Source organism: Takifugu flavidus, chromosome 17 (assembly GCF_003711565.1).
Source record: "Takifugu flavidus isolate HTHZ2018 chromosome 17, ASM371156v2, whole genome shotgun sequence".
In the NCBI taxonomy this organism is placed as follows: domain Eukaryota; kingdom Metazoa; phylum Chordata; class Actinopteri; order Tetraodontiformes; family Tetraodontidae; genus Takifugu; species Takifugu flavidus.
The window spans coordinates 1,115,033-1,138,487 of NC_079536.1; the positions used below are offsets into that span (position 1 = coordinate 1,115,033).

General features: G+C 43.1%; 2 protein-coding genes across 8 annotated transcripts; one reads left to right on the forward strand and one right to left on the reverse strand.

Annotated features, from left to right (window-relative positions):
- Nucleotides 1-202: 202 nt before the first annotated feature.
- Nucleotides 203-4,363, forward strand: ssr1 (signal sequence receptor, alpha). Of its 2 annotated transcripts, XM_057012489.1 has the most exons (10): nt 203-452; nt 1,254-1,387; nt 1,500-1,596; nt 1,682-1,785; nt 1,866-2,024; nt 2,183-2,259; nt 2,341-2,419; nt 2,519-2,612; nt 2,965-2,979; nt 3,216-4,363. In XM_057012489.1, the coding sequence occupies exons 1-10, from the start codon at nt 383-385 to the stop codon at nt 3,281-3,283; spliced, it is 897 nt and encodes a 298-aa protein (XP_056868469.1). In that variant the 5' UTR covers nt 203-382; the 3' UTR covers nt 3,284-4,363. The 2 variants fall into 2 exon arrangements, with proteins under 2 accessions (XP_056868469.1, XP_056868470.1); XM_057012490.1 differs by lacking the exon at nt 2,965-2,979.
- Nucleotides 4,364-5,496: 1,133 nt separating this feature from the next.
- LOC130513640 (protein NLRC3-like) lies at nt 5,497-23,211 on the reverse strand. Of its 6 annotated transcripts, XM_057012482.1 has the most exons (10): nt 22,787-23,208; nt 22,114-22,269; nt 19,839-19,940; nt 17,925-18,026; nt 16,007-16,108; nt 14,093-14,194; nt 12,176-12,277; nt 10,002-10,105; nt 7,836-9,452; nt 5,497-7,130 (listed from the first exon to the last, which is right to left on the reverse strand). In XM_057012482.1, the coding sequence occupies exons 2-9, from the start codon at nt 22,230-22,232 to the stop codon at nt 7,867-7,869; spliced, it is 2,319 nt and encodes a 772-aa protein (XP_056868462.1). In that variant the 5' UTR covers nt 22,233-22,269; nt 22,787-23,208; the 3' UTR covers nt 5,497-7,130; nt 7,836-7,866. The 6 variants fall into 6 exon arrangements, with proteins under 6 accessions (XP_056868462.1, XP_056868463.1, XP_056868464.1 ...); XM_057012483.1 differs by lacking the exon at nt 19,839-19,940 and having other exon boundaries at nt 22,787-23,210; XM_057012484.1 differs by lacking the exons at nt 16,007-16,108; nt 19,839-19,940 and having other exon boundaries at nt 22,787-23,211.
- Between the last annotated feature and the right edge of the window lie 244 nt (nt 23,212-23,455).

Below are 23,455 nucleotides of genomic sequence, written 5' to 3' on the forward strand. Positions count from 1 at the left end.
TTAACCGAGGACAGATTAATTTTTTGGAGTAAAAATAAAAGTACGGGTCTGGTTTGGGGGCGTCTGTTGCAGCCACTCCACTTCCGGTGTTGTGTCTGAACTACTTCCCATTTAATGCGATTAATTTCTTCCTTGGATTTGGAAGGTCCTGAGCTCAGTTTCAGGTGCATCTTTGTCGTTTAACAAGTCGTTTCGTCGTTTAAGTCTTGATCAGACAGAATTCGGAATTTGGCAACATTTGTTATAACTCGTTCCGACCAGTGTGATGTGCGCATGCGCCGAAGTGACGAAACCGGAAGCAGCGGTGCACCCTCCTACATAGTCCGACGCTGTCGCTGGTCTGACCAACACTGAATGAAAACGCACTGATTTCGACTATAAAATGATGAAATTTCTACCGAAGTTGCTGCTGCTGGTTTTGTTAGCGTTCCCAGCGTCCTTACTCATTAAAGGTAAGTCTTTATGAAGGCTTTCTACAAAGGAAAGACATTTTATAATTAGCTGCTGGGTTTAACATGGGGCTATTAGCCTATTAGCTAACTAGATGCTTTGAAAAGAGTAAAGGCCATCCTTCCTCAGACATGTGTTGCCAAAAGTTGGTTTCTCTTAAATTTATTTCGTTCACTAAGGCTGTATGTTTTCAACAAATGTGTAATGTTAGTGTGGTTGTCTTCGATTGACCTTAGTGCGGTAATGTTTACTCCTGCTTACACTGACGTGTCCTTAGTGTCTCAATGTAGCCGTTAGCACCAAGGCTATCTGGTTCCGGTAATGTTTTAACTGCACCCAAACGCGTATTAAAACCTCTAAACGTAATTGCGCCGGAGTTGATGCTGTAATTTATTCCAATAAATATATTGAGGACGAATGTTGCACCAAATTGTATTATGTGGTGTGCTTGTAAGCTCGTTGCTAACGGAGAAGCTAACAACTTGGAGTCAGTTTCTTGCTTCTGAAGGAAATTAACTTGTGATCAGTCCTCAGTGGCCTCCCCATTTAGCCCAAAGTGGCCACAAATCGTTTGATTGAAACAAAGCAACACTTGTTTTTGTCGGGCATCCTGCACTGCAAATCTGTTTAAACATTAAATTTGTGATAATAAATCTGGGGTATTCATAGATTCTGATTAATCTCGGAGCTGCACTGATTCGTCTTAACAGAAAAAATATTATTGCCATACAAAAGGTTTATAAGACATTTTAGAGTAGCCTTTCATATACAGATGTAATTGAGAATTCTGTTGTAACCATCAGGTCCAGAGGTGAGTGCCCAGGACCTGACTGAGGATGAGGAGGCCGAGGCTGTGGACGAAGACATAGTAGAAGACGTGACGGCAGAGGATGAAGATGATGAGGCAGAAGTGGAGGATGATGAAAACACAGAGCTGGTGAGCAGATTCGATCTTGATCAGACATACACTGAGCGTATATATAACACACAGTAGACACGATGTTACTATTGAACGGAATTAACTGAAACTGGTGCTGGGGTGTCTGTAGACAGAAGAAAAAGAAGATGAAGAAGAAGAAGCTCTGGTTGGAGAAGTGAAAGCATCGCCCAACGCTGACACCACGATTCTGTTTGTCAAGGGAGAAGGTGCCTAATCTTTTGAGGACCTGGCAGCAGCAATAAAAAAAATAATAACATCCACGGTTTAAACTAAAGCTGTGTATCACTTCAGACTTCCCCGCCAACAACATCGTCAAGTTCCTGCTGGGCTTCACCAACAAGGGCTCGGAGGACTTCGTTGTGGAGTCTCTGGATGCTTCTTTTCGTTACCCTCAGGTAGAGAAACCTGCAGTTCTGCTCCTGCTGCCAGCTGAGATCTTGGACCTCCCGGCTCAGTTCTGTTTGCTTCCTTTCAGGATTTCCAGTTCTACATCCAAAACTTCACTGCTCTTCAGCTCGGCACCATAGTTCCTCCTGCACGTCAGGCCACCTTTGAGTACTCGTTTATCCCTGCAGAGCCGATGGGGGGGCGGCCGTTCGGACTCGTTATCAACCTCAACTACAAGGACAACAGTGTAAGTGCACGTGTGTCGGAAATGAGTCTCAGTTCATCGAATTGAGCAGAATTGGTAATAAATCTGTGGTAAAAACTCTCTCACAACTTTGTCTCCTTTGTTAGGAAAAAGTTGGTTTCAGGAGAGTTGGGACCTGATTTAGTTTTCTTTTTGTTCAGGGAAACATTTTCCAGGATGCAGTTTTCAACCAGACTGTGACCATCACAGAGAGGGAAGACGGCTTGGATGGAGAGACGTACGTGTGTCTGCTTTTGAGCCTTCTTGCTTCTCTTTGGCTGCTGTCGCCCTGATTGTGCCGCCCGTTTCTCCTCCCCAGCATCTTCATGTACGTCTTCCTGTCGGGTCTCGGCCTGCTCGTCATCATCGGTCTTCATCAGCTGCTGGAGTCCAGAAAGGTAGAAAAACCTGTGTAGATTGTTTTTTTTTTAATTATCAACTGACCATGTTGACTCGAGAGGACTCTAAACTAATTTGCGGCGGCGTTTCCCCTGCAGAGACGGCGCCCGGCTCCAAAGGTGGAAATGGGAACCTCCAGCCACAACGGCGTGGACCTCAGCTGGATCCCCCAGGAAACACTCAACCAGATCAGTAAGTGCGACGCTGCTCTCGTGCACCTTCTCTGTGGTCCCGTCCGCTCGTGTGTCCCGCGCTGTCGTCCCGCCACGCCACACGTCTTCAGTTTAGCTCCGGTTCTGTTGGTGTTCTGGGGCAGAGGTGGCTCCGTCTCTGAACAAACGCACACGAATTTGGGTTCTAGGAACCTTTGAAAGCGCCGTCGGGCTGAGTGAAGTGTGGACGGTGGAACAGGTTCTGAGCTCAGACGTGATGGATCGTTGATGAAGCAGAGCTGCTGCTCCTTAAACCGTCACTGTGCATGAACACTCACTTCTTCTCTTCTTCTCTCTCCGCCTTCCTCGCTGTCATGTTTCCCTGTCTTCAGTGCAGAGTCGCAGAGGTGAGGTTCGTGTGTGTGTGTGTGTGTGTGTGTGTGTGTGCGTGTGTGTGTGGAGCTCTGCTCTGTTAACCCTTCCACCCTGCTGATGTTCCGTGTCGCCTGTCTTTGGTTGATCCACTTACAGTAGCTCTGTCTGTGTTCTGATCTGAGCGCTTCTCTATATTTAGAGCAGATTTTGAACTTTAACCCCAAACTGAAGAACAACTCAAAACAACCGAATGGTGTCTCCTTTTCAGACAAGGCTTCTCCCAAAAGATCTCCTCGCAAGAGGAGTCAGAAACGCTCCGCTGGCTCAGATGAGTGACGGGCGATCTTCACACACCTTTCTGTGACGAAGAAGAAGAAAGAGGAGGAAGAAGAGGAGGAAGGAGGCCACACTGAGCATCCTCTGAGGAACTTTAACCAGTGCCAAGCACAGCAATGGCTGGTTTTCTATTTTCATCTTAAAAACTGTCACACACACACACGCAGACACACACACATGCGCAGACACACACACACGCTCTGAAGCTGTCGCAGGAGGGGGGGAAGTGATACATGTTACAGGCACATGAGGACATTTTCTATGGGATTGTTTTTCTTTTAGAATGGATTTGCTACCTAAAGAGCTGCTGATGTCATCTTTGTGGGACGGGTTTGGGTGATTGAGGCCTTTTGTGTGACCGACCTGGGTTTAACAATCGCTCGGTTGCCAGGTTTGCTGTTCACGTTCAACAAACCTGATGGTTCTGGAGTCTCCTGCGCAGCCTTCTCAAACCCAGAGTCTAAAGTCCTGCTCAGAAGCTTAGAACTAAAAGCAAGAACCTGTTTGATTGACACGCGCCACATTTGTCTGAATAGTGAACTTCGGACTCGTGCTGAGACGACACCATCTGATTAGCACGGCGGTAACCTGGTAATCTATAACCAGGCTCCGCCACTCTGTCCCTGAGCTCGTGCCTGTTTTCTACTCTCGTGTGTTTACTTCTGGTTTCTCTCCTCAGTCAGCTTTTCTTTACAGAAAGAACCCATCTACTCAGCTGTGGGGCTCTGTTTTTGTTTGTTTGTTTGTTGATTGTAAAAACTGGCCGATGCACTGGTGTCGATACTGAGGAAGTCTGAAGACGAAACACGTTAATTTATTGCAGTGACGGGTTTCGCCGGGTTACCGGGGGGTCCTTGTGCACTGCAATACTTTGACCAGCAGGGTTCAGGCTCGCTGACCTGTGTCTTTGGACCGGAACCGAAGGTTCTGAGGGTTCGGTTCAAAAACGCAGCTCACGCCTGAAGGAACCACTCCACCATCGACAGGGAGGTGATTTCCAGAATGATGGGCTGTCACAGATAGAAGCTTGTACTTTTATCTGCTTTTAAATGTGCAGGAAATAAAATCGGATTTGCTGTAGTTGTGTCGAGTTTTTGTCCTTGAGAACTGTCAACGTGGACCCGGTCCAATCGGTCTCAACACTGGGTTTTACCAGCCTACACACACACACACACACACACACACTCACTCACTCACAGCTGAGATGAACTAGACGACGGTAAAAGAAAAACATCAGTGAAATAAGTGATATGTGACATTTAATCTGTCTGAAACATTTGAAAAGTTACATCAAGATTTAAAGTTTTATGTTCGTGGGTTCATTTTGAGCTTTAAACAGCCAAAAACACTGAATGACTGAGTGAAAGACGCGGATTATTTAGACCCGGACTCCTGCGGAGTTTGAAGGAGGAGACGTTTATGGGTTAACCTTATCCTAATTTACCGGGGTTTTTTTTGTTTTGGGGTTTTTTTTTGTCTTTGTTTTTTTATTAAGAATTTGGTCCAGTCTTGCACATAGGGTGACCTAAAACTGGGATGTTGATCTCAGTGGGGTGATAATTAATCAAACCGTTGTGGTACTTCTCACTTCAACTCTTTGGAGTGGAGAGTCTTGCCTCTGCATCCACAAGGGCCTCATCACTTCCTGTCCCACCGCTTTGGTATGATTGAAAATACCTAGTGGTATTTAACAATCCTTTCACACTCACAATCACTCTTTTGGATGATTTGTCGTGACTTAATTTCTTCTTCACGTGGCCAGGACTCCCTCGCCCTGCCTTGGTACTGCCCTTAGTACTCTTGTTTACCTGCCATTGACTAGTATTCACAGGGTTTGTTTCTCATTGCGTCTCTCAGAGGACTTTCGGGTTCCTCTCTCCCAAAACACTGCCTTAGTGTCTATCGCAATTTTTACATTAAGTCCCCGACAATCATCATCACACACACACTTTTGAATTCAAGACATGCTCACCACTGTTGCCTTTTCCTCCTGGAATTCCGTCAACCGTCAGGGTCCAATCAGTGAGCTGAAGCCCAGTCCCGGAAAGGGTATCATAGGTCGCTATGAGGCGGCCTGCCGTGGCCACGGCTTTCCTGAGGTTCAGCCTCACCCACTGGACCCTTCAGGTGTGTTGGAATCCGGCTCGAAGGACCAAAATGTTAGGTTCAAACAACCTGAAACACGAGAGAAACAAATGAGGCAAAGACAACAGTTTGGAATTTTACTTGCAAGGAGAATGGAGAGATGTGCTCAGTTCCAGATCTCCAACACGTTCTGACGCACACCTCCCCCCATCCTCCCCCCATCCTTCTTTTATTGAAATTAGGAGGTCCCTAGTTACAGAAGTCAAATGTGTCTAAGGGAGGGGGAAAACACAAGATAGCAGGTCCCATACAGAGCAAGAGACTGTAAATCATAATGGTGAGATTATACGTAGGCCTTCACTGATTTGATTAGCTTAGCTCACAAACAGCACATTGTTCTATATCAGACAGATTAAGAGAACATCTCCTGGGTCAGGCCCTAACCCTAACCCAGCTCCTGGGTCAGGCCCTGACCCTAACCCAGCTCCTGGGTCAGGCCCTGACCCTAACCCAGCTCCTGGGTCATGCTCTGCAGCTCTGTCTCCAGTCAATGCCACTTCTCCAACAGCCGCCGCATTTCTGTCGCCCTTGATCCGAGAAGTTCGAGGTGACATACCAAGCATCATGAACATTAAGCATTAGCAAATAATAAGAAACATTAAGTAATGAGAGACAATATAACAAGAATAAGGAATATAACGAGGTAAAAGCAAATAAGAGATAACTTTAATATAATGGATCTAACAATTAGATTATAGAAAATTAGGATTTTTGGTTGATGTCTTAGATGTTGTTGACTAAAAGCAGATTTTTCTTTAATAACATAGAAAGATTCGATTAGAAGAGCAAATGTATTATTTTATGAGCTACTTCCACTACTATTATATACACATACTTCCATATTGTCTTAGATTGCAAGCTGCATTTATTGCATCGTTCATAGAAAGTCATATTTGTGAGGAGAAAAACTCAAATAAGGTCATTTTCTTTAACGATCATTACAAAAGAAGGAGGCGATGAACAAACAGATTTATATAAAAATGTGTGAAAACTTATGGATGGAAACCTTTTTAAAATGGTTGCATTGTGTAGAATCGGTGTAGAATCAACTTGTTGACTTCTGATTTGGACTCCAATGGAAGTGAGGTGCAACAATTGTGGATGCTGAAAGCTTCAGATCTTCATGAAGGTTTCTGTGGTTGGACTGACCTGCTGCCCCTTTAAGAGGGAGGCAGGTTTGGGCTTCTGGCTGGAATGAAGCCACCTCAGATGAGAATGACTGCAGGCTTTCGGTACCAAGGTTTAACAGGGTGCTCACTTCACACTTGGGCTTTTCTCTTTTTTGGGATGACTTTTCTCAGTAGAGAAGGGGCATGGCACACTGCAGCAGCTTTCTTTTTGGGTTTTCTAGTTTTCCTTCTGATCTTTAAAAGACAGGAAGAACCATTTTTGATTGGTCTGAATGTTTGGGCGGTTTTGTGGCCAGCCTAAAATAAAACAAGACAAATCTAATCTACACTGGGTTTTACCAGCCTACACACACACACACACACACACACACACACACACACACACACACACACACACACACACACACACACACACACACACACACACACACACACACACACACACATGACTGAGTGAAAGACGCGGATTATTTAGACCCGGACTCCTGCGGAGTTTGAAGGAGGAGACGTTTGTGACGTGTCCCAGGTTAATCTCTGGTCAGCACCATCTCCATCTTCACACAGCTTTCGATCTGAAGAAGAAAAACTCAATTTTAAAAGAGGACTTGAGTCCCATCTGCTCCAGAAGTGGAACAAGTTCTTGTTTAACAGTCCCGGAGTGTCAACATGCTCGACAGCCATTTTATCCTTGACACTGCAGAACAAACAGTCCAAAAATGAGTTGGCTTGTAGTGGAAATGTGGCCTCTGTACAGATGTGTGATGGTCTGTATCAGAGCAGCTAAAGTTCATCTAGCTGGTCTACTGTTCTCTCAATTCCACCAGGCAGAATCAGCCCAAATTCAGACCCCTGCAGGTCCATTTTTCCCTTATTTGATTATATGAAGCCAAAGAACTGTCTGTTAAAGTAAATTACTCAATCATGGACCTTCCATCACGTGCTGACCTGAGAGTCTCCAGTTTACACGTTGGACTTTTTACAAGATCAATCAGCTGGTGTCACTACCCTGGGGGTCCTGCCAGATGAACATGCCTGACACACCTCCCATAGAGACGTCCTGAGGCATCCTGGCCAGAGGCCTGAACCACCTGCACTGGCTCCTCTCAACCTGGAGGAGTAACAGTTCTGAGCTCTTCCCCTCTCAAACTCACTTGAGCCACTGGTCAATTGTTTTGGTAAAAGTTCTAGATGCCATTTCTGTTCTGCACCTGGGTGTTGCAACCTTTCCAAACCTTTAAACGCCTACAGATTTAAATACCTCACCAGACGGGACTTACACGGCCTTCCTGCAGTTCCTCACAGCTGGAATCAGGCGACGTCGTCCCTCATCTCCATCAGACAGTGCAAGATGTTGATGCTTCTGTCTGGGGAGATTCCATCACTGTTCACCTCCTTCAGGTTGTTGAGGACCTTCTGGATGGTTTCTGGGTGGTTCTCCATCTGATCCAACAGTCCACCCAAGATCCTCTGATTGGACTCCAGAGAGAGACCATGAAGGAAGCGAACAAACAAGTCCAGGTGGCCATTTTTACTTTCAAGAGATTTCATTAGTGCTCTCCTGAGGAAGTCATCAAGAGATGTGACTGGATCGTATTTTATGAACTTATTTATAACCGCTGTGTCTTTCCTGGTGTAACGGTGGAACATGTAGACGGCAGCCAGAAACTCCTGAATGCTCGGATGAACAAAGCAGTAGACTGATTTCTGGGAGATCACACTCTCTCTCTTGAGGATCTCTGTACAAACTCCTGAGTACACCGACACCTCGGAGACGTCCAGTCCACATCGCTCCAGGTCTTCTGAGTAGAACATGATGTTTCCTTTCTCCAGATGTTTAAACGCCAGCTGACTCAACTTCAGAAGGAGTTCTTTGTCAGCCTCAGTCAGTTCCTCTGGTCTCTGCTTTCCTCCATACTTCTGCTTCTTCCTCTTTATCTGAACCCTCAGGAAGTGTGAGTAGAGGTCAGTCAGGGTTTTGGGCAGCTCTCCTCTCTGGTCTCTGGTCATCATGTCCTCCAGAACTATAGCAGTGATCCAGCAGAAAACTGGGATCCGACACATGATGTGGAGGCTCCTGGAGGCCTTGATGTGTGAGATGATTCCCTTGGACAGATCTTCATCACTGAACCTCCTCCTGAAGTACTCCTCCTTCTGGGAGTCAGTGAAGCCTCGTACTTCTGTGATCCTGTCAACACACGAGGGAGGAATCTGATAGGCTGCTGCAGGTCTGGAGGTGATCCAGAGGAGAGCTGAGGGAAGCAGGTTCCCCTGGATGAGGTTCACCAGGAGCACGTCAACGGACGATACTTGTGTGACATCAGAGATGACCTGATGCTTCTTGAAACACAGTGAAAATCTGCTTTCATCCAGGCCATCAAAGACGAACAGAAGTTTCCAGACAGTCAGATCTTCTGCTCTGATCTTCTGTAATGTTGGATGGAAAACATGAAGCAGTGAGAGAAGACTGTGCTGCTCATCTCTGATCAAGTTCAGCTCCCTGAATGAGAGCAGAAGCACCAGACTGATGTCTTGGTTCTCCAAACCTTCTGCCCAGTCCAGACTGAACTTCTGCACTGAGAAGGTTTTTCCAACGCCGGCGACACCGTTGGTCAGAACCACTCTGATGTGTCTCTGTTGCTCAGATAAGACTTTGAAGATGTCCTGGCACTTGATTGGAGTGTCCTGGATGTTCTTCTTGGAGGTTCTCTCAAGCTGTCTCACCTCATGTTGTGTGTCCACCTCCTCACTTTGTCCCTCAGTGATGTAGAGCTCAGTGTAGATCTTGTTCAGCAGGGTTCCCCTTCCTGCTTCATTAGTTCCTTCAGTCACATGTTCACATCTTCTCTTCAGACTCATCTTATGACCTTCTATCACCTCCTGCAGTTCACCACCCTCTGAAACAAACAATCTTTTAAATCCTTTTACAATTGTCATCTACAGCAGTAACACAGATGTCCTCAACTGGAAAATATTCTGTCATGTTTGAATGATAGAAGCAACAGTCGGGTAATGACCCATCTTACTGTCACTTTTGAATGTTATGTCTTCTTATGTACACCTATTCTTTTATTTCATTGGGTTTCAATGTAATTTAGTCTATAACAACCATTTCCATGTCTTCCAAGAGTTTGCTTGGACTAAACAGCTGGTAAAAGCTGGATGATTTAGAAAAACACATCAAACCTTCTCCAAACACATCATACTCAGCAGACCCATTGTCCTGTAAAGGTCACCTGCCTTCAACTCTTTAACACTTTCCAGAACTAAATGACTAAATGTTGCTAAATACTGTCTAAGCATTTAGGAAGGTCTGAAGAGGGTCCAGGGGTTCCAGTAGAACCAAACAAGAGCTCTCTGGATCTTCTCTTGCACATTGTAAATACACAAGTTGTTCCTTTATTCCGACCCAAAAGTATCTTATAAATACAAATGTACGAGCTTACGTGAGACGCTGTTGTTCAGGTCGGCGGTCTGCAGTTCAGTTCTCCGTTTGTTTTCACCCTCGGGACAGGAGGAATCTCCAATGGAAGCAGACCGTTTCTGATACCTGTCAAAAATGGGAATAGTGGTTATACATGTCTACTGGGCGTTAGCAACGCCTAAGAAAGGCTGCGTTCACTTCTACTTTCAGTTTGCTCTGACAGTTGAAGATTGAATGAACACTGAGCAAAAAATATAAAGTTATTTAGGTTCTAACAAGCTCGTTTAGTTGGAGAAAAGTGTATTTGATCTAAGTGTTTAGTGGCTTTTCTTCGTTGTGAATTAATGTTAAAAATAAAAGTGCCAAATCAGGAACATAAACTCATAGAATAGAACAAAAGTTCTCCATTTATGCTCCAAATACAGTCGTCTGGTCTCTGAAACTGATCATTAAATAGCACAGAGGTCACGCGTATTCAAAAGCTTATTTCAACCATTTAGAAATGACTGATATTGTTGTCTATGGGTTTATTAGAACCAGGAGCCTTAAAAATAGACTTTTTAATGAATTTTCATGACATGTGGTGGAACAGTGTGGCAGAACAAGCTGCACAGACCTGCCATGTCTTACCCATCCGTATCTAAATGGAGAGCTGGAGCACTCTGCAATGATGGATATTGTTGGGAAACTTTAAAATATATGCCTAGGAATTTTTGTGAGATGATGTTAACCCATGTAGGAGAAATGACCAGTTAAAAACACAAGCAATTTTCAGTTTTAAAAGATTTACCACACTAAAATTAACATGGGAGTTAATGGGAGCGAACACCTGACATGTTGGTGCACCGTTTCATTTTTAAGAGCTGATTAATTTCATTTTTCACGATAGTAGAGGCTAATACCTACAAAATGATGTTTTGTATGGTTGTGAAATGTTCTAAGGCAGAGTTATGCAGTTCAGAAAACCCAGTGGTGGGCCGTCAGGGCCTGCAAGGCCTCCTCTGCTGGCCTAAAAATATCTGAATCACAGACTGATGTTAATATATTTTGAAAATATAATTAACATCAGTCAAATAATATTTTGTCCATGAATATGTATTAAATAATTCCATATGTATTAAATAATTCCAAATGGTCTGTCCGCTTCCTGTCATTGCCAGCCCCCTGGTTGCGCTGCTTCCAGACGTGTATTTTCATATTCAAGCATTTAACCAATCACATTTCAGCCACTATTTGTTGCCAGGGTCAAAGAAATCTGCCTGGAGGCCTTCACAATCAGTTCTGCAGGCCCTGTAGCATAAAAAACATGTTGATCAAACTGTTGCTTCATCCAATCAGATTTTGAGTTGGCGACCCCAAGGCCTTCTAGCAGGCGTAGGAAACGTCAGCGTATTCACGCGCTTTGATTGGACAGTCAGAGAGTGCACGAGCCAGAGCTAGCAAACTGCATCTGTAGGGAGCTGCACAAGCAAAGATATTGTTGTGTTGATTTAACAGCTGTTTTGTCAACCCACAATGGCTGAAGTAGGAGAAGAAATGGATTTAGTCGCTGATTTACTGTCAAAGCCATTTTCAAGATGGAGCTCCGCAACGAAAAGGTGAAGAAAAATAGGGAAATCTTAAAAAGACTGATAGACTGTGTTTGGCGGTGACCATCCCCGTGTCTACTGCTTCTGTTGAACGGACATTCTCAGCCCTAAAGCGAATTAAAACTTATGCCAGAAATACGACAGGGCAGGCTCGACTTTCAGCATTAGCTTGGATGGCGATAGAAAAGGACGTCTTGATGGAACTGAAACGCACGGATAATCTGCACAACAGAGTCATTGAAATCTTCTTGAGGAAAGGAAGGAGGATGGATTTTGTGTACAAACAATCAGGATTTTTGGTGAGTAAAATCGAAAATCCTGATTATTATACTAAAATGTTGCTATATTCCTAAATTATTTAGCGTGTTGGGGAGGGTGAGTGTGGGATTTTCCCAGCATGCTTTGTGGCAGTGTGTCTGTGGGTTCAGGTTGGTGTTAACCCTGTTTTTGTTCATTGTAAATATTATCTTTTGCAACTTTAAATGTTAGTGTTCTATTTATTTAGTTCTGGTTGTTGATGTATTTAATTACTGTTTTAATTACTGTTTGCACTACCAAAGTTTAAAGGGTGCCACACAAACACATCATCACGCTTTAGTTTTCTTACATTTTGTCTGAACTTCTGAAGTTTATTTCCCCATTTTTGGACCAGTCGCTCTTCAGGGACACACAGCTGGACACTGTGGACTCTGCTCTGTCCTCGTCCATCCTGAGGAAACATCAGAAATAGTGATGAGACTGTGATGAAGGTAAATAATCTGTAGAGGTTGTAGTTAAATAATCCCAAATCATTTTTATCAAACAGGAACATTTCTAATACATTCTGGATAACAACTGAATCAATGATGTCTCTGTATAATTTTCATGTTTTCAGAGTTTAAGCTGCTTTTTTTAACTGTTCCCTGCAGTGAGAAAAGAACTGGCACCTTTTCCAGCCCCTCATCCTGCAGCACTGAATGTGCTCTAAAGTTCTTTCCAGAGCAAACGTCTCTGCACTTGCAGCAACATGTTGTAGTCATGGATCCGTGAGGAGAACCGGATACAGGAAACGCCCCCACTTTGATCCCAAAAACCCAACTGGTGGCCAACGGTGGTCCTGCAACGACGGGGACGCTGGTCCATCGAGTCCGACAACACTGGTTTTCCACAGGCCAACATGGTGAAAGGACTGTGCACCGTTTCATTTTTAAGAGCTGATTAATTTAATTTTTCACGATAGTAGAGGCTAATACCTACAAAATGATGTTTTGTATGGTTGTGAAATGTTCTAAGGCAGAGTTATGCAGTTCAAAAACCCAGTGGTGGGCCGTCAGGGCCTGCAAGGCCTCCTCTGCTGGCCTAAAAATATCTGAATCACAGACTGATGTTAATTATAATTTCAAAATATAATTAACATCAGTCAAATAATATTTTGCCATGAATATGTATTAAATAATTCAATATGTATTAAATAATTCCAAATGGTCTGTCCGCTTCCTTTCATTGCCAGCCCCCTGGTTGCGCTGCTTCCAGACGTGTATTTTCATATTCAAGCATTTAACCAATCACATTTCAGCCACTATTTGTTGCCAGGGTCAAAGAAATCTGCCTGGAGGCCTTCACAATCAGTTCTGCAGGCCCTGTAGCATAAAAAAAATGTCGATCAAACTGTTGCTTCATCCAATCAGATTTTGAGTTGGCGACCCCAAGGCCTTCTAGCAGGCGTAGGAAACGTCAGCGTATTCACGCGCTTTGATTGGACAGTCAGAGAGTGCACGAGCCAGAGCTAGCAAACTGCATCTGTAGGGAGCTGCACAAGCAAAGATATTGTTGTGTTGATTTAACAGCTGTTTTGTCAACCCACAATGGCTGAAGTAGGAGAAGAAATGGATTTAGTCGCTGATTTACTGTCAAAGCCATTTTCAAGATGGAGCTCCGCAACGAAAAGGTGAAGAAAAATAGGGAATCTTAAAAAGACTGATAGACTGTGTTTGGCGGTGACCATCCCCGTGTCTACTGCTTCTGTTGAACGGACATTCTCAGCCCTAAAGCGAATTAAAACTTAAGCCAGAAATACGACAGGGCAGGCTCGACTTTCAGCATTAGCTTGGATGGCGATAGAAAAGGACGTCTTGATGGAACTGAAACGCACGGATAATCTGCACAACAGAGTAATTGAAATCTTATTGAGGAAAGGAAGGAGGATGGATTTTGTGTACAAACAATCAGGATTTTTGGTGATTAAAATCGAAAATCCTGATTATTATACTAAAATGTTGCTATATTCCTAAATTATTTAGCGTGTTGGGGAGGGTCAGTGTGGGATTTTCCCAGCATGCTTTGTGGCAGTGTGTCTGTGGGTTCAGGTTGGTGTTAACCCTGTTTTTGTTCGTTGTAAATGTTATCTTTTGCAACTTTAAATGTTAGCGTTCTATTTATTTAGTTCTGGTTGTTGATGTATTTAATTACTGTTTTAATTACTGTTTGCACTACCAAAGTTTAAAGGGTGCCACACAAACACATCATCACGCTTTAGTTTTCTTACATTTTGTCTGAACTTCTGAAGTTTATTTCCCCATTTTTGGACCAGTCACTCTTCAGGGACACACAGCTGGGCACTGTGGACTCTGCTCTGTCCTCGTCCATCCTGAGGAAACATCAGAAATAGTGATGAGACGTGATGAAGGTAAATAATCTGTAGAGGTTGTAGTTCAATAATCCCAAATCATTTTTATCAAACAGGAACATTTCTAATACATTCTGGATAACAACTGAATCAATGATGTATCTGTATAATTTTCATGTTTTCAGAGTTTAAGCTGCTTTTTTTAACTGTTCCCTGCAGTGAGAAAAGAACTGGCACCTTTTCCAGCCCCTCATCCTGCAGCACTGAATGTGCTCTAAAGTTCTTTCCAGAGCAAACGTCTCTGCACTTGCAGCAACATGTTGTAGTCATGGATCCGTGAGGAGAACCGGATACAGGAAACGCCCCCACTTTGATCCCAAAACCCAACTGGTGGCCAACGGTGGTCCTGCAACGACGGGGACGCTGGTCCATCGAGTCCGACAACACTGGTTTTCCACAGGCCAACATGGTGAAAGGACTGTGCACCGTTTCATTTTTAAGAGCTGATTAATTTCATTTTTCACGATAGTAGAGGCTAATACCTACAAAATGATGTTTTGTATGGTTGTGAAATGTTCTAAGGCAGAGTTATGCAGTTCAAAAAACCCAGTGGTGGGCCGTCAGGGCCTGCAAGGCCTCCTCTGCTGGCCTAAAAATATCTGAATCACAGACTGATGTTAATTATATTTTGAAAATATAATTAACATCAGTCAAATCATATTTTGTCCATGAATATGTATTAAATAATTCCATATGTATTAAATAATTCCAAATGGTCTGTCCGCTTCCTGTCATTGCCAGCCCCCTGGTTGCGCTGCTTCCAGACGTGTATTTTCATATTCAAGCATTTAACCAATCACATTTCAGCCACTATTTGTCGCCAGGGTCAAAGAAATCTGCCTGGAGGCCTTCACAATCAGTTCTGCAGGCCCTGTAGCATAAAAAAAATGTCGATCAAACTGTTGCTTCATCCAATCAGATTTTGAGTTGGCGACCCCAAGGCCTTCTAGCAGGCGTAGGAAACGTCAGCGTATTCACGCGCTTTGATTGGACAGTCAGAGAGTGCACGAGCCAGAGCTAGCAAACTGCATCTGTAGGGAGCTGCACAAGCAAAGATATTGTTGTGTTGATTTAACAGCTGTTTTGTCAACCCACAATGGCTGAAGTAGGAGAAGAAATGGATTTAGTCGCTGATTTACTGTCAAAGCCATTTTCAAGATGGAGCTCCGCAACGAAAAGGTGAAGAAAAATAGGGAAATCTTAAAAAGACTGATAGACTGTGTTTGGCGGTGACCATCCCCGTGTCTACTGCTTCTGTTGAACGGACATTCTCAGCCCTAAAGCGAATTAAAACTTAAGCCAGAAATACGACAGGGCAGGCTCGACTTTCAGCATTAGCTTGGATGGCGATAGAAAAGGACGTCTTGATGGAACTGAAACGCACGGATAATCTGCACAACAGAGTCATTGAAATCTTCTTGAGGAAAGGAAGGAGGGTGGATTTTGTGTACAATCAGGATTTTTGGTGAGTAAAATCGAAAATCCTGATTATTATACTAAAATGTTGCTATATTCCTAAATAATTTAGCGTGTTGGGGAGGGTCAGTGTGGGATTTTCCCAGCATGCTTTGTGGCAGTGTGTCTGTGGGTTCAGGTTGGTGTTAACCCTGTTTTTGTTCGTTGTAAATGTTATCTTTTGCAACTTTAAATGTTAGTGTTCTATTTATTTAGTTCTGGTTGTTGATGTATTTAATTACTGTTTTAATTACTGTTTGCACGACCAAAGTTTAAAGGGTGCCACACAAACACATCATCACGCTTTAGTTTTCTTACATTTTGTCTGAACTTCTGAAGTTTATTTCCCCATTTTTGGACCAGTCACTCTTCAGGGACACACAGCTGGACACTGTGGACTCTGCTCTGTCCTCGTCCATCCTGAGGAAACATCAGAAATAGTGATGAGACTGTGATGAAGGTAAATAATCTGTCGAGGTTGTAGTTAAATAATCCCAAATCATTTTTATCAAACAGGAACATTTCTAATACATTCTGGATAACAACTGAATCAATGATGTCTCTGTATAATTTTCATGTTTTCAGAGTTTAAGCTGCTTTTTTTAACTGTTCCCTGCAGTGAGAAAAGAACTGGCACCTTTTCCAGCCCCTCATCCTGCAGCACTGAATGTGCTCTAAAGTTCTTTCCAGAGCAAACGTCTCTGCACTTGCAGCAACATGTTGTAGTCATGGATCCGTGAGGAGAACCGGATACAGGAAACGCCCCCACTTTGATCCCAAAAACCCAACTGGTGGCCAACGGTGGTCCTGCAACGACGGGGACGCTGGTCCATCGAGTCCGACAACACTGGTTTTCCACAGGCCAACATGGTGAAAGGACTGTGCACCGTTTCATTTTTAAGAGCTGATTAATTTCATTTTTCACGATAGTAGAGGCTAATACCTACAAAATGATGTTTTGTATGGTTGTGAAATGTTCTAAGGCAGAGTTATGCAGTTCAGAAAACCCAGTGGTGGGCCGTCAGGGCCTGCAAGGCCTTCTCTGCTGGCCTAAAAATATCTGAATCACAGACTGATGTTAATTATAATTTCAAAATATAATTAACATCAGTCAAATCATATTTTGTCCATGAATATGTATTAAATAATTCCATATGTATTAAATAATTCCAAATGGTCTGCCCGCTTCCTGTCATTGCCAGCCCCCTGGTTGCGCTGCTTCCAGACGTGTATTTTCATATTCAAGCATTTAACCAATCACATTTCAGCCACTATTTGTCGCCAGGATCAAAGAAATCTGCCTGGAGGCCTTCACAATCAGTTCTGCAGGCCCTGTAGCATAAAAAAAATGTCGATCAAACTGTTGCTTCATCCAATCAGATTTTGAGTTGGCGACCCCAAGGCCTTCTAGCAGGCGTAGGAAACGTCAGCGTATTCACGCGCTTTGATTGGACAGTCAGAGAGTGCACGAGCCAGAGCTAGCAAACTGCATCTGTAGGGAGCTGCACAAGCAAAGATATTGTTGTGTTGATTTAACAGCTGTTTTGTCAACCCACATGGCTGAAGTAGGAGAAGAAATGGATTTAGTCGCTGATTTACTGTCAAAGCCATTTTCAAGACGGAGCTCCGCAACGAAAAGGTGAAGAAAAATAGGGAAATCTTAAAAAGACTGATAGACTGTGTTTGGCGGTGACCATCCCCGTGTCTACTGCTTCTGTTGAACAGACATTCTCAGCCCTAAAGCGAATTAAAACTTATGCCAGAAATACGACAGGGCAGGCTCGACTTTCAGCATTAGCTTGGATGGCGATAGAAAAGGACGTCTTGATGGAACTGAAACGCACGGATAATCTGCACAACAGAGTCATTGAAATCTTCTTGAGGAAAGGAAGGAGGATGGATTTTGTGTACAAACAATCAGGATTTTTGTGAGTAAAATCGAAAATCCTGATTATTATACTAAAATGTTGCTATATTCCTAAATTATTTAGCGTGTTGGGGAGGGTCAGTGTGGGATTTTCCCAGCATGCTTTGTGGCAGTGTGTCTGTGGGTTCAGGTTGGTGTTAACCCTGTTTTTGTTCATTGTAAATATTATCTTTTGCAACTTTAAATGTTAGTGTTCTATTTATTTAGTTCTGGTTGTTGATGTATTTAATTACTGTTTTAATTACTGTTTGCACTACCAAAGTTTAAAGGGTGCCACACAAACACATCATCACGCTTTAGTTTTCTTACATTTTGTCTGAACTTCTGAAGTTTATTTCCCCATTTTTGGACCAGTCGCTCTTCAGGGACACACAGCTGGACACTGTGGACTCTGCTCTGTCCTCGTCCATCCTGAGGAAACATCAGAAATAGTGATGAGACGTGATGAAGGTAAATAATCTGTAGAGGTTGTAGTTAAATAATCCCAAATCATTTTTATCAAACAGGAACATTTCTAATACATTCTGGATAACAACTGAATCAATGATGTCTCTGTATAATTTTCATGTTTTCAGAGTTTAAGCTGCTTTTTTTAACTGTTCCCTGCAGTGAGAAAAGAACTGGCACCTTTTCCAGCCCCTCATCCTGCAGCACTGAATGTGCTCTAAAGTTCTTTCCAGAGCAAACGTCTCTGCACTTGCAGCAACATGTTGTAGTCATGGATCCGTGAGGAGAACCGGATACAGGAAACGCCCCCACTTTGATCCCAAAAACCCAACTGGTGGCCAACGGTGGTCCGGCAACGACGGGGACGCTGGTCCATCGAGTCCGACAACACTGGTTTTCCACAGGCCAACATGGTGAAAGGACTGTGCACCGTTTCATTTTAAAGAGCTGATTAAAGTAATTTTTCACGATAGTAGAGGCTAATACCTACAAAATGATGTTTTGTATGGTTGTGAAATGTTCTAAGGCAGAGTTATGCAGTTCAAAAACCCAGTGGTGGGCCGTCAGGGCCTGCAAGGCCTCCTCTGCTGGCCTAAAAATATCTGAATCACAGACTGATGTTAATTATATTTTGAAAATATAATTAACATCAGTCAAATCATATTTTGTCCATGAATATGTATTAAATAATTCCATATGTATTAAATAATTCCAAATGGTCTGCCCGCTTCCTTTCATTGCCAGCCCCCTGGTTGCGCTGCTTCCAGACGTGTATTTTCATATTCAAGCATTTAACCAATCACATTTCAGCCACTATTTGTTGCCAGGGTCAAAGAAATCTGCCTGGAGGCCTTCACAATCAGTTCTGCAGGCCCTGTAGCATAAAAAACATGTCGATCAAACTGTTGCTTCATCCAATCAGATTTTGAGTTGGCGACCCCAAGGCCTTCTAGCAGGCGTAGGAAACGTCAGCGTATTCACGCGCTTTGATTGGACAGTCAGAGAGTGCACGAGCCAGAGCTAGCAAACTGCATCTGTAGGGAGCTGCACAAGCAAAGATATTGTTGTGTTGATTTAACAGCTGTTTTGTCAACCCACAATGGCTGAAGTAGGAGAAGAAATGGATTTAGTCGCTGATTTACTGTCAAAGCCATTTTCAAGATGGAGCTCCGCAACGAAAAGGTGAAGAAAAATAGGGAAATCTTAAAAAGACCGATAGACTGTGTTTGGCGGTGACCATCCGCGTGTCTACTGCTTCTGTTGAACGGACATTCTCAGACCTAAAGCGAATTAAAACTTATGCCAGAAATACGACAGGGCAGGCTCGACTTTCAGCATTAGCTTGGATGGCGATAGAAAAGGACGTCTTGATGGAACTGAAACGCACGGATAATCTGCACAACAGAGTAATTGAAATCTTCTTGAGGAAAGGAAGGAGGGTGGATTTTGTGTACAATCAGGATTTTTGGTGAGTAAAATCGAAAATCCTGATTATTATACTAAAATGTTGCTATATTCCTAAATTATTTAGCGTGTTGGGGAGGGTCAGTGTGGGATTTTCCCAGCATGCTTTGTGGCAGTGTGTCTGTGGGTTCAGGTTGGTGTTAACCCTGTTTTTGTTCATTGTAAATATTATCTTTTGCAACTTTAAATGTTAGTGTTCTATTTATTTAGTTCTGGTTGTTGATGTATTTAATTACTGTTTTAATTACTGTTTGCACTACCAAAGTTTAAAGGGTGCCACACAAACACATCATCACGCTTTAGTTTTCTTACATTTTGTCTGAACTTCTGAAGGTTATTTCCCCATCTTTGGACCAGTCACTCTTCAGGGACACACAGCTGGACACTGTGGACTCTGCTCTGTCCTCGTCCATCCTGAGGAACATCAGAAATAGTGATGAGACGTGATGAAGGTAAATAATCTGTAGAGGTTGTAGTTAAATAATCCCAAATCATTTTTATCAAACAGGAACATTTCTAATACATTCTGGATAACAACTGAATCAATGATGTCTCTGTATAATTTTCATGTTTTCAGAGTTTAAGCTGCTTTTTTTAACTGTTCCCTGCAGTGAGAAAAGAACTGGCACCTTTTCCAGCCCCTCATCCTGCAGCACTGAATGTGCTCTAAAGTTCTTTCCAGAGCAAACGTCTCTGCACTTGCAGCAACATGTTGTAGTCATGGATCCGTGAGGAGAACCGGATACAGGAAACGCCCCCACTTTGATCCCAAAAACCCAACTGGTGGCCAACGGTGGTCCTGCAACGACGGGGACGCTGGTCCATCGAGTCCGACAACACTGGTTTTCCACAGGCCAACATGGTGAAAGGACTGTGCACCGTTTCATTTTTAAGAGCTGATTAATTTCATTTTTCATGATAGTAGAGGCTAATACCTACAAAATGATGTTTTGTATGGTTGTGAAATGTTCTAAGGCAGAGTTATGCAGTTCAGAAAACCCAGTGGTGGGCCGTCAGGGCCTGCAAGGCCTCCTCTGCTGGCCTAAAAATATCTGAATCACAGACGGATGTTAATTATAATTTCAAAATATAATTAACATCAGTCAAATAATATTTTGTCCATGAATATGTATTAAATAATTCCATATGTATTAAATAATTCCAAATGGTCTGTCCGCTTCCTGTCATTGCCAGCCCCCTGGTTGCGCTGCTTCCAGACGTGTATTTTCATATTCAAGCATTTAACCAATCACATTTCAGCCACTATTTGTCGCCAGGGCCAAAGAAATCTGCCTGGAGGCCTTCACAATCAGTTCTGCAGGCCCTGTAGCATAAAAAAAATGTCGATCAAACTGTTGCTTCATCCAATCAGATTTTGAGTTGGCGACCCCAAGGCCCTCTAGCAGGCGTAGGAAACGTCAGCGTATTCACGCGCTTTGATTGGACAGTCAGAGAGTGCACGAGCCAGAGCTAGCAAACTGCATCTGTAGGGAGCTGCACAAGCAAAGATATTGTTGTGTTGATTTAACAGCTGTTTTGTCAACCCACGATGGCTGAAGTAGGAGAAGAAATGGATTTAGTCGCTGATTTACTGTCAAAGCCATTTTCAAGACGGAGCTCCGCAACGAAAAGGTGAAAAAATAGGGAAATCTTAAAAAGACTGATAGACTGTGTTTGGCGGTGACCATCCGCGTGTCTACTGCTTCTGTTGAACAGACATTCTCAGCCCTAAAGCGAATTAAAACTTATGCCAGAAATACGACAGGGCAGGCTCGACTTTCAGCATTAGCTTGGATGGCGATAGAAAAGGACGTCTTGATGGAACTGAAACGCACGGATAATCTGCACAACAGAGTCATTGAAATCTTCTTGAGGAAAGGAAGGAGGGTGGATTTTGTGTACAAACAATCAGGATTTTTTCTAGTAAAATCGAAAATCCTGATTATTATACTAAAATGTTGCTATATTCCTAAATTATTTAGCGTGTTGGGGAGGGTGAGTGTGGGATTTTCCCAGCATGCTTTGTGGCAGTGTGTCTGTGGGTTCAGGTTGGTGTTAACCCTGTTTTTGTTCGTTGTAAATATTATCTTTTGCAACTTTAAATGTTAGTGTTCTATTTATTTAGTTCTGGCTGTTGATGTATTTAATTACTGTTTTAATTACTGTTTGCACTTGCACACCATAAGCCAGGTTGTGTGTGTGATTGAAGCCTTCCCTTCGTTCCTGTGTTCAGTTCAGTGTTTAATAAAGTGGTTTGTTTCAGCAGTTGAACTGCAGAATAAGCTGGCAGAAGTCTGTGTCTGAGTTCTTCTGCAACCCAAAACCTGAGCCTGTCACAATAATATTGCAATTTTATCAGGTTGTTTTTGATGCGTTTTTATGTGTGTCGCAGCTGTACCTGCAGTGGAAGTTTATAGCCATAAAATGGTTATTGAGGGTTGGATTGATTCAGACGGAGCACGATGAAGGCCTGGGTGTGAAATGGCCCGCCACTGAGAAAACCTTACTTTAACGGTGAGCCTTGAGGTCTGATACCAAAGTTTAAAGGGTTCCACACAAACACATCATCACGCTTTAGTTTTCTTACATTTGGTCTGAACTTCTGAAGTTTATTTCCCCTTCTTTGGAGCAGTCGCTCTTCATGGACACACAGCTGGGCACTGTGGACTCTGCTCTCTCTTCCTCTTCCTTCACACGTTCGCTCATTTTTAAATGTGAGTCTAAACGGTTAAGCAGGAACAGTCTGCTGACACAGAAAAGAAGATTAAAGAACATGATTTTCAGTATGAAGACAAGCAGAGGTCTGTCCAATGACGTATTGTCGGCTCATTCACATCAAAATCTATTATATGATGTCACCCTGTACATCATACAGGCCACATATATATTGGAAAAAAGTTTTGGGACATCTTAAAAGTTTACACCATGTTAAATATAAAATAGTTGTGGAAAAAATGTTTCTCCTGGGTGTTTCAAAAGGTGCGGTGGCATTAGACGGACGCACACAAATACAAATTAAAGAATTTTTTATCTTAAAATGTGCTTCCTCAACCTCTAAAATGTCGGCTCAGGGTTAGCGGAAAACGCAGTTAGAGGAAACACGCTACAAAGTTTGATCATGCGTCACAACATTCCCGTCGACCAGCCGCAATGTGCGTCCGAAATACGCGCACGCTCGTTGCGAACACGCAGGTTATTAAGCCGCATCTCGCAGCGGAACATTGATTCGAGACGACAGCAGTGAAAGAACCAAATGCTACCTGAATATTAGAGGTTTTCCATCAGCGCTCGGTCACTCAAGATGGAGCCCGAAGTTGAGAACTTTCCTTTCACTTTCCCTTCTTCTTCCTCTACACGTCACGTGTTTGTGTTTTGATCGCGTCATATTCAGCACAAGCGCCTCCCTTCAGAACAATTTGGTCCACGTTTTAACTGAAATACTGGGAAACAACTGGAGTTCGTCTGACAGATGTTCGTTTTTGGGTGCGGAATCAAACTGGGTCAACTTTTTGATCTATAGGATCCCCTCTGGTTCAAAGTGTCCCCTATAGGATATTGACAGTACTGACCTTTTGGGGGCTGCACACACCTCTTAATGGTGACGGCACCAACGGAGCTGATCCAGTTGTCATCAGCTGGCCAGTCTGACTCCAGCTCATTAGGGGAAATTTGCTGATCTGGAGGAGAAGCTTTCAAAACTTGACAGGCTGGGGAGAAAATGACTGTAATTTTGGAATCAGCGTGCCAATTTTATTTTTAATCAGAATAATTTAAAATAAAAACCTCAACAGGATATTTTCAAATTGTTCCCCAGTGTAACTTCACCTGAAATTGTGGACTCCAGAATATCACCATTAAATCCATTTAATCACTTAATAGCTGTGGAATTTGAGCCATGAGAAAAATATCTCTCCATCATGATTTCCAGA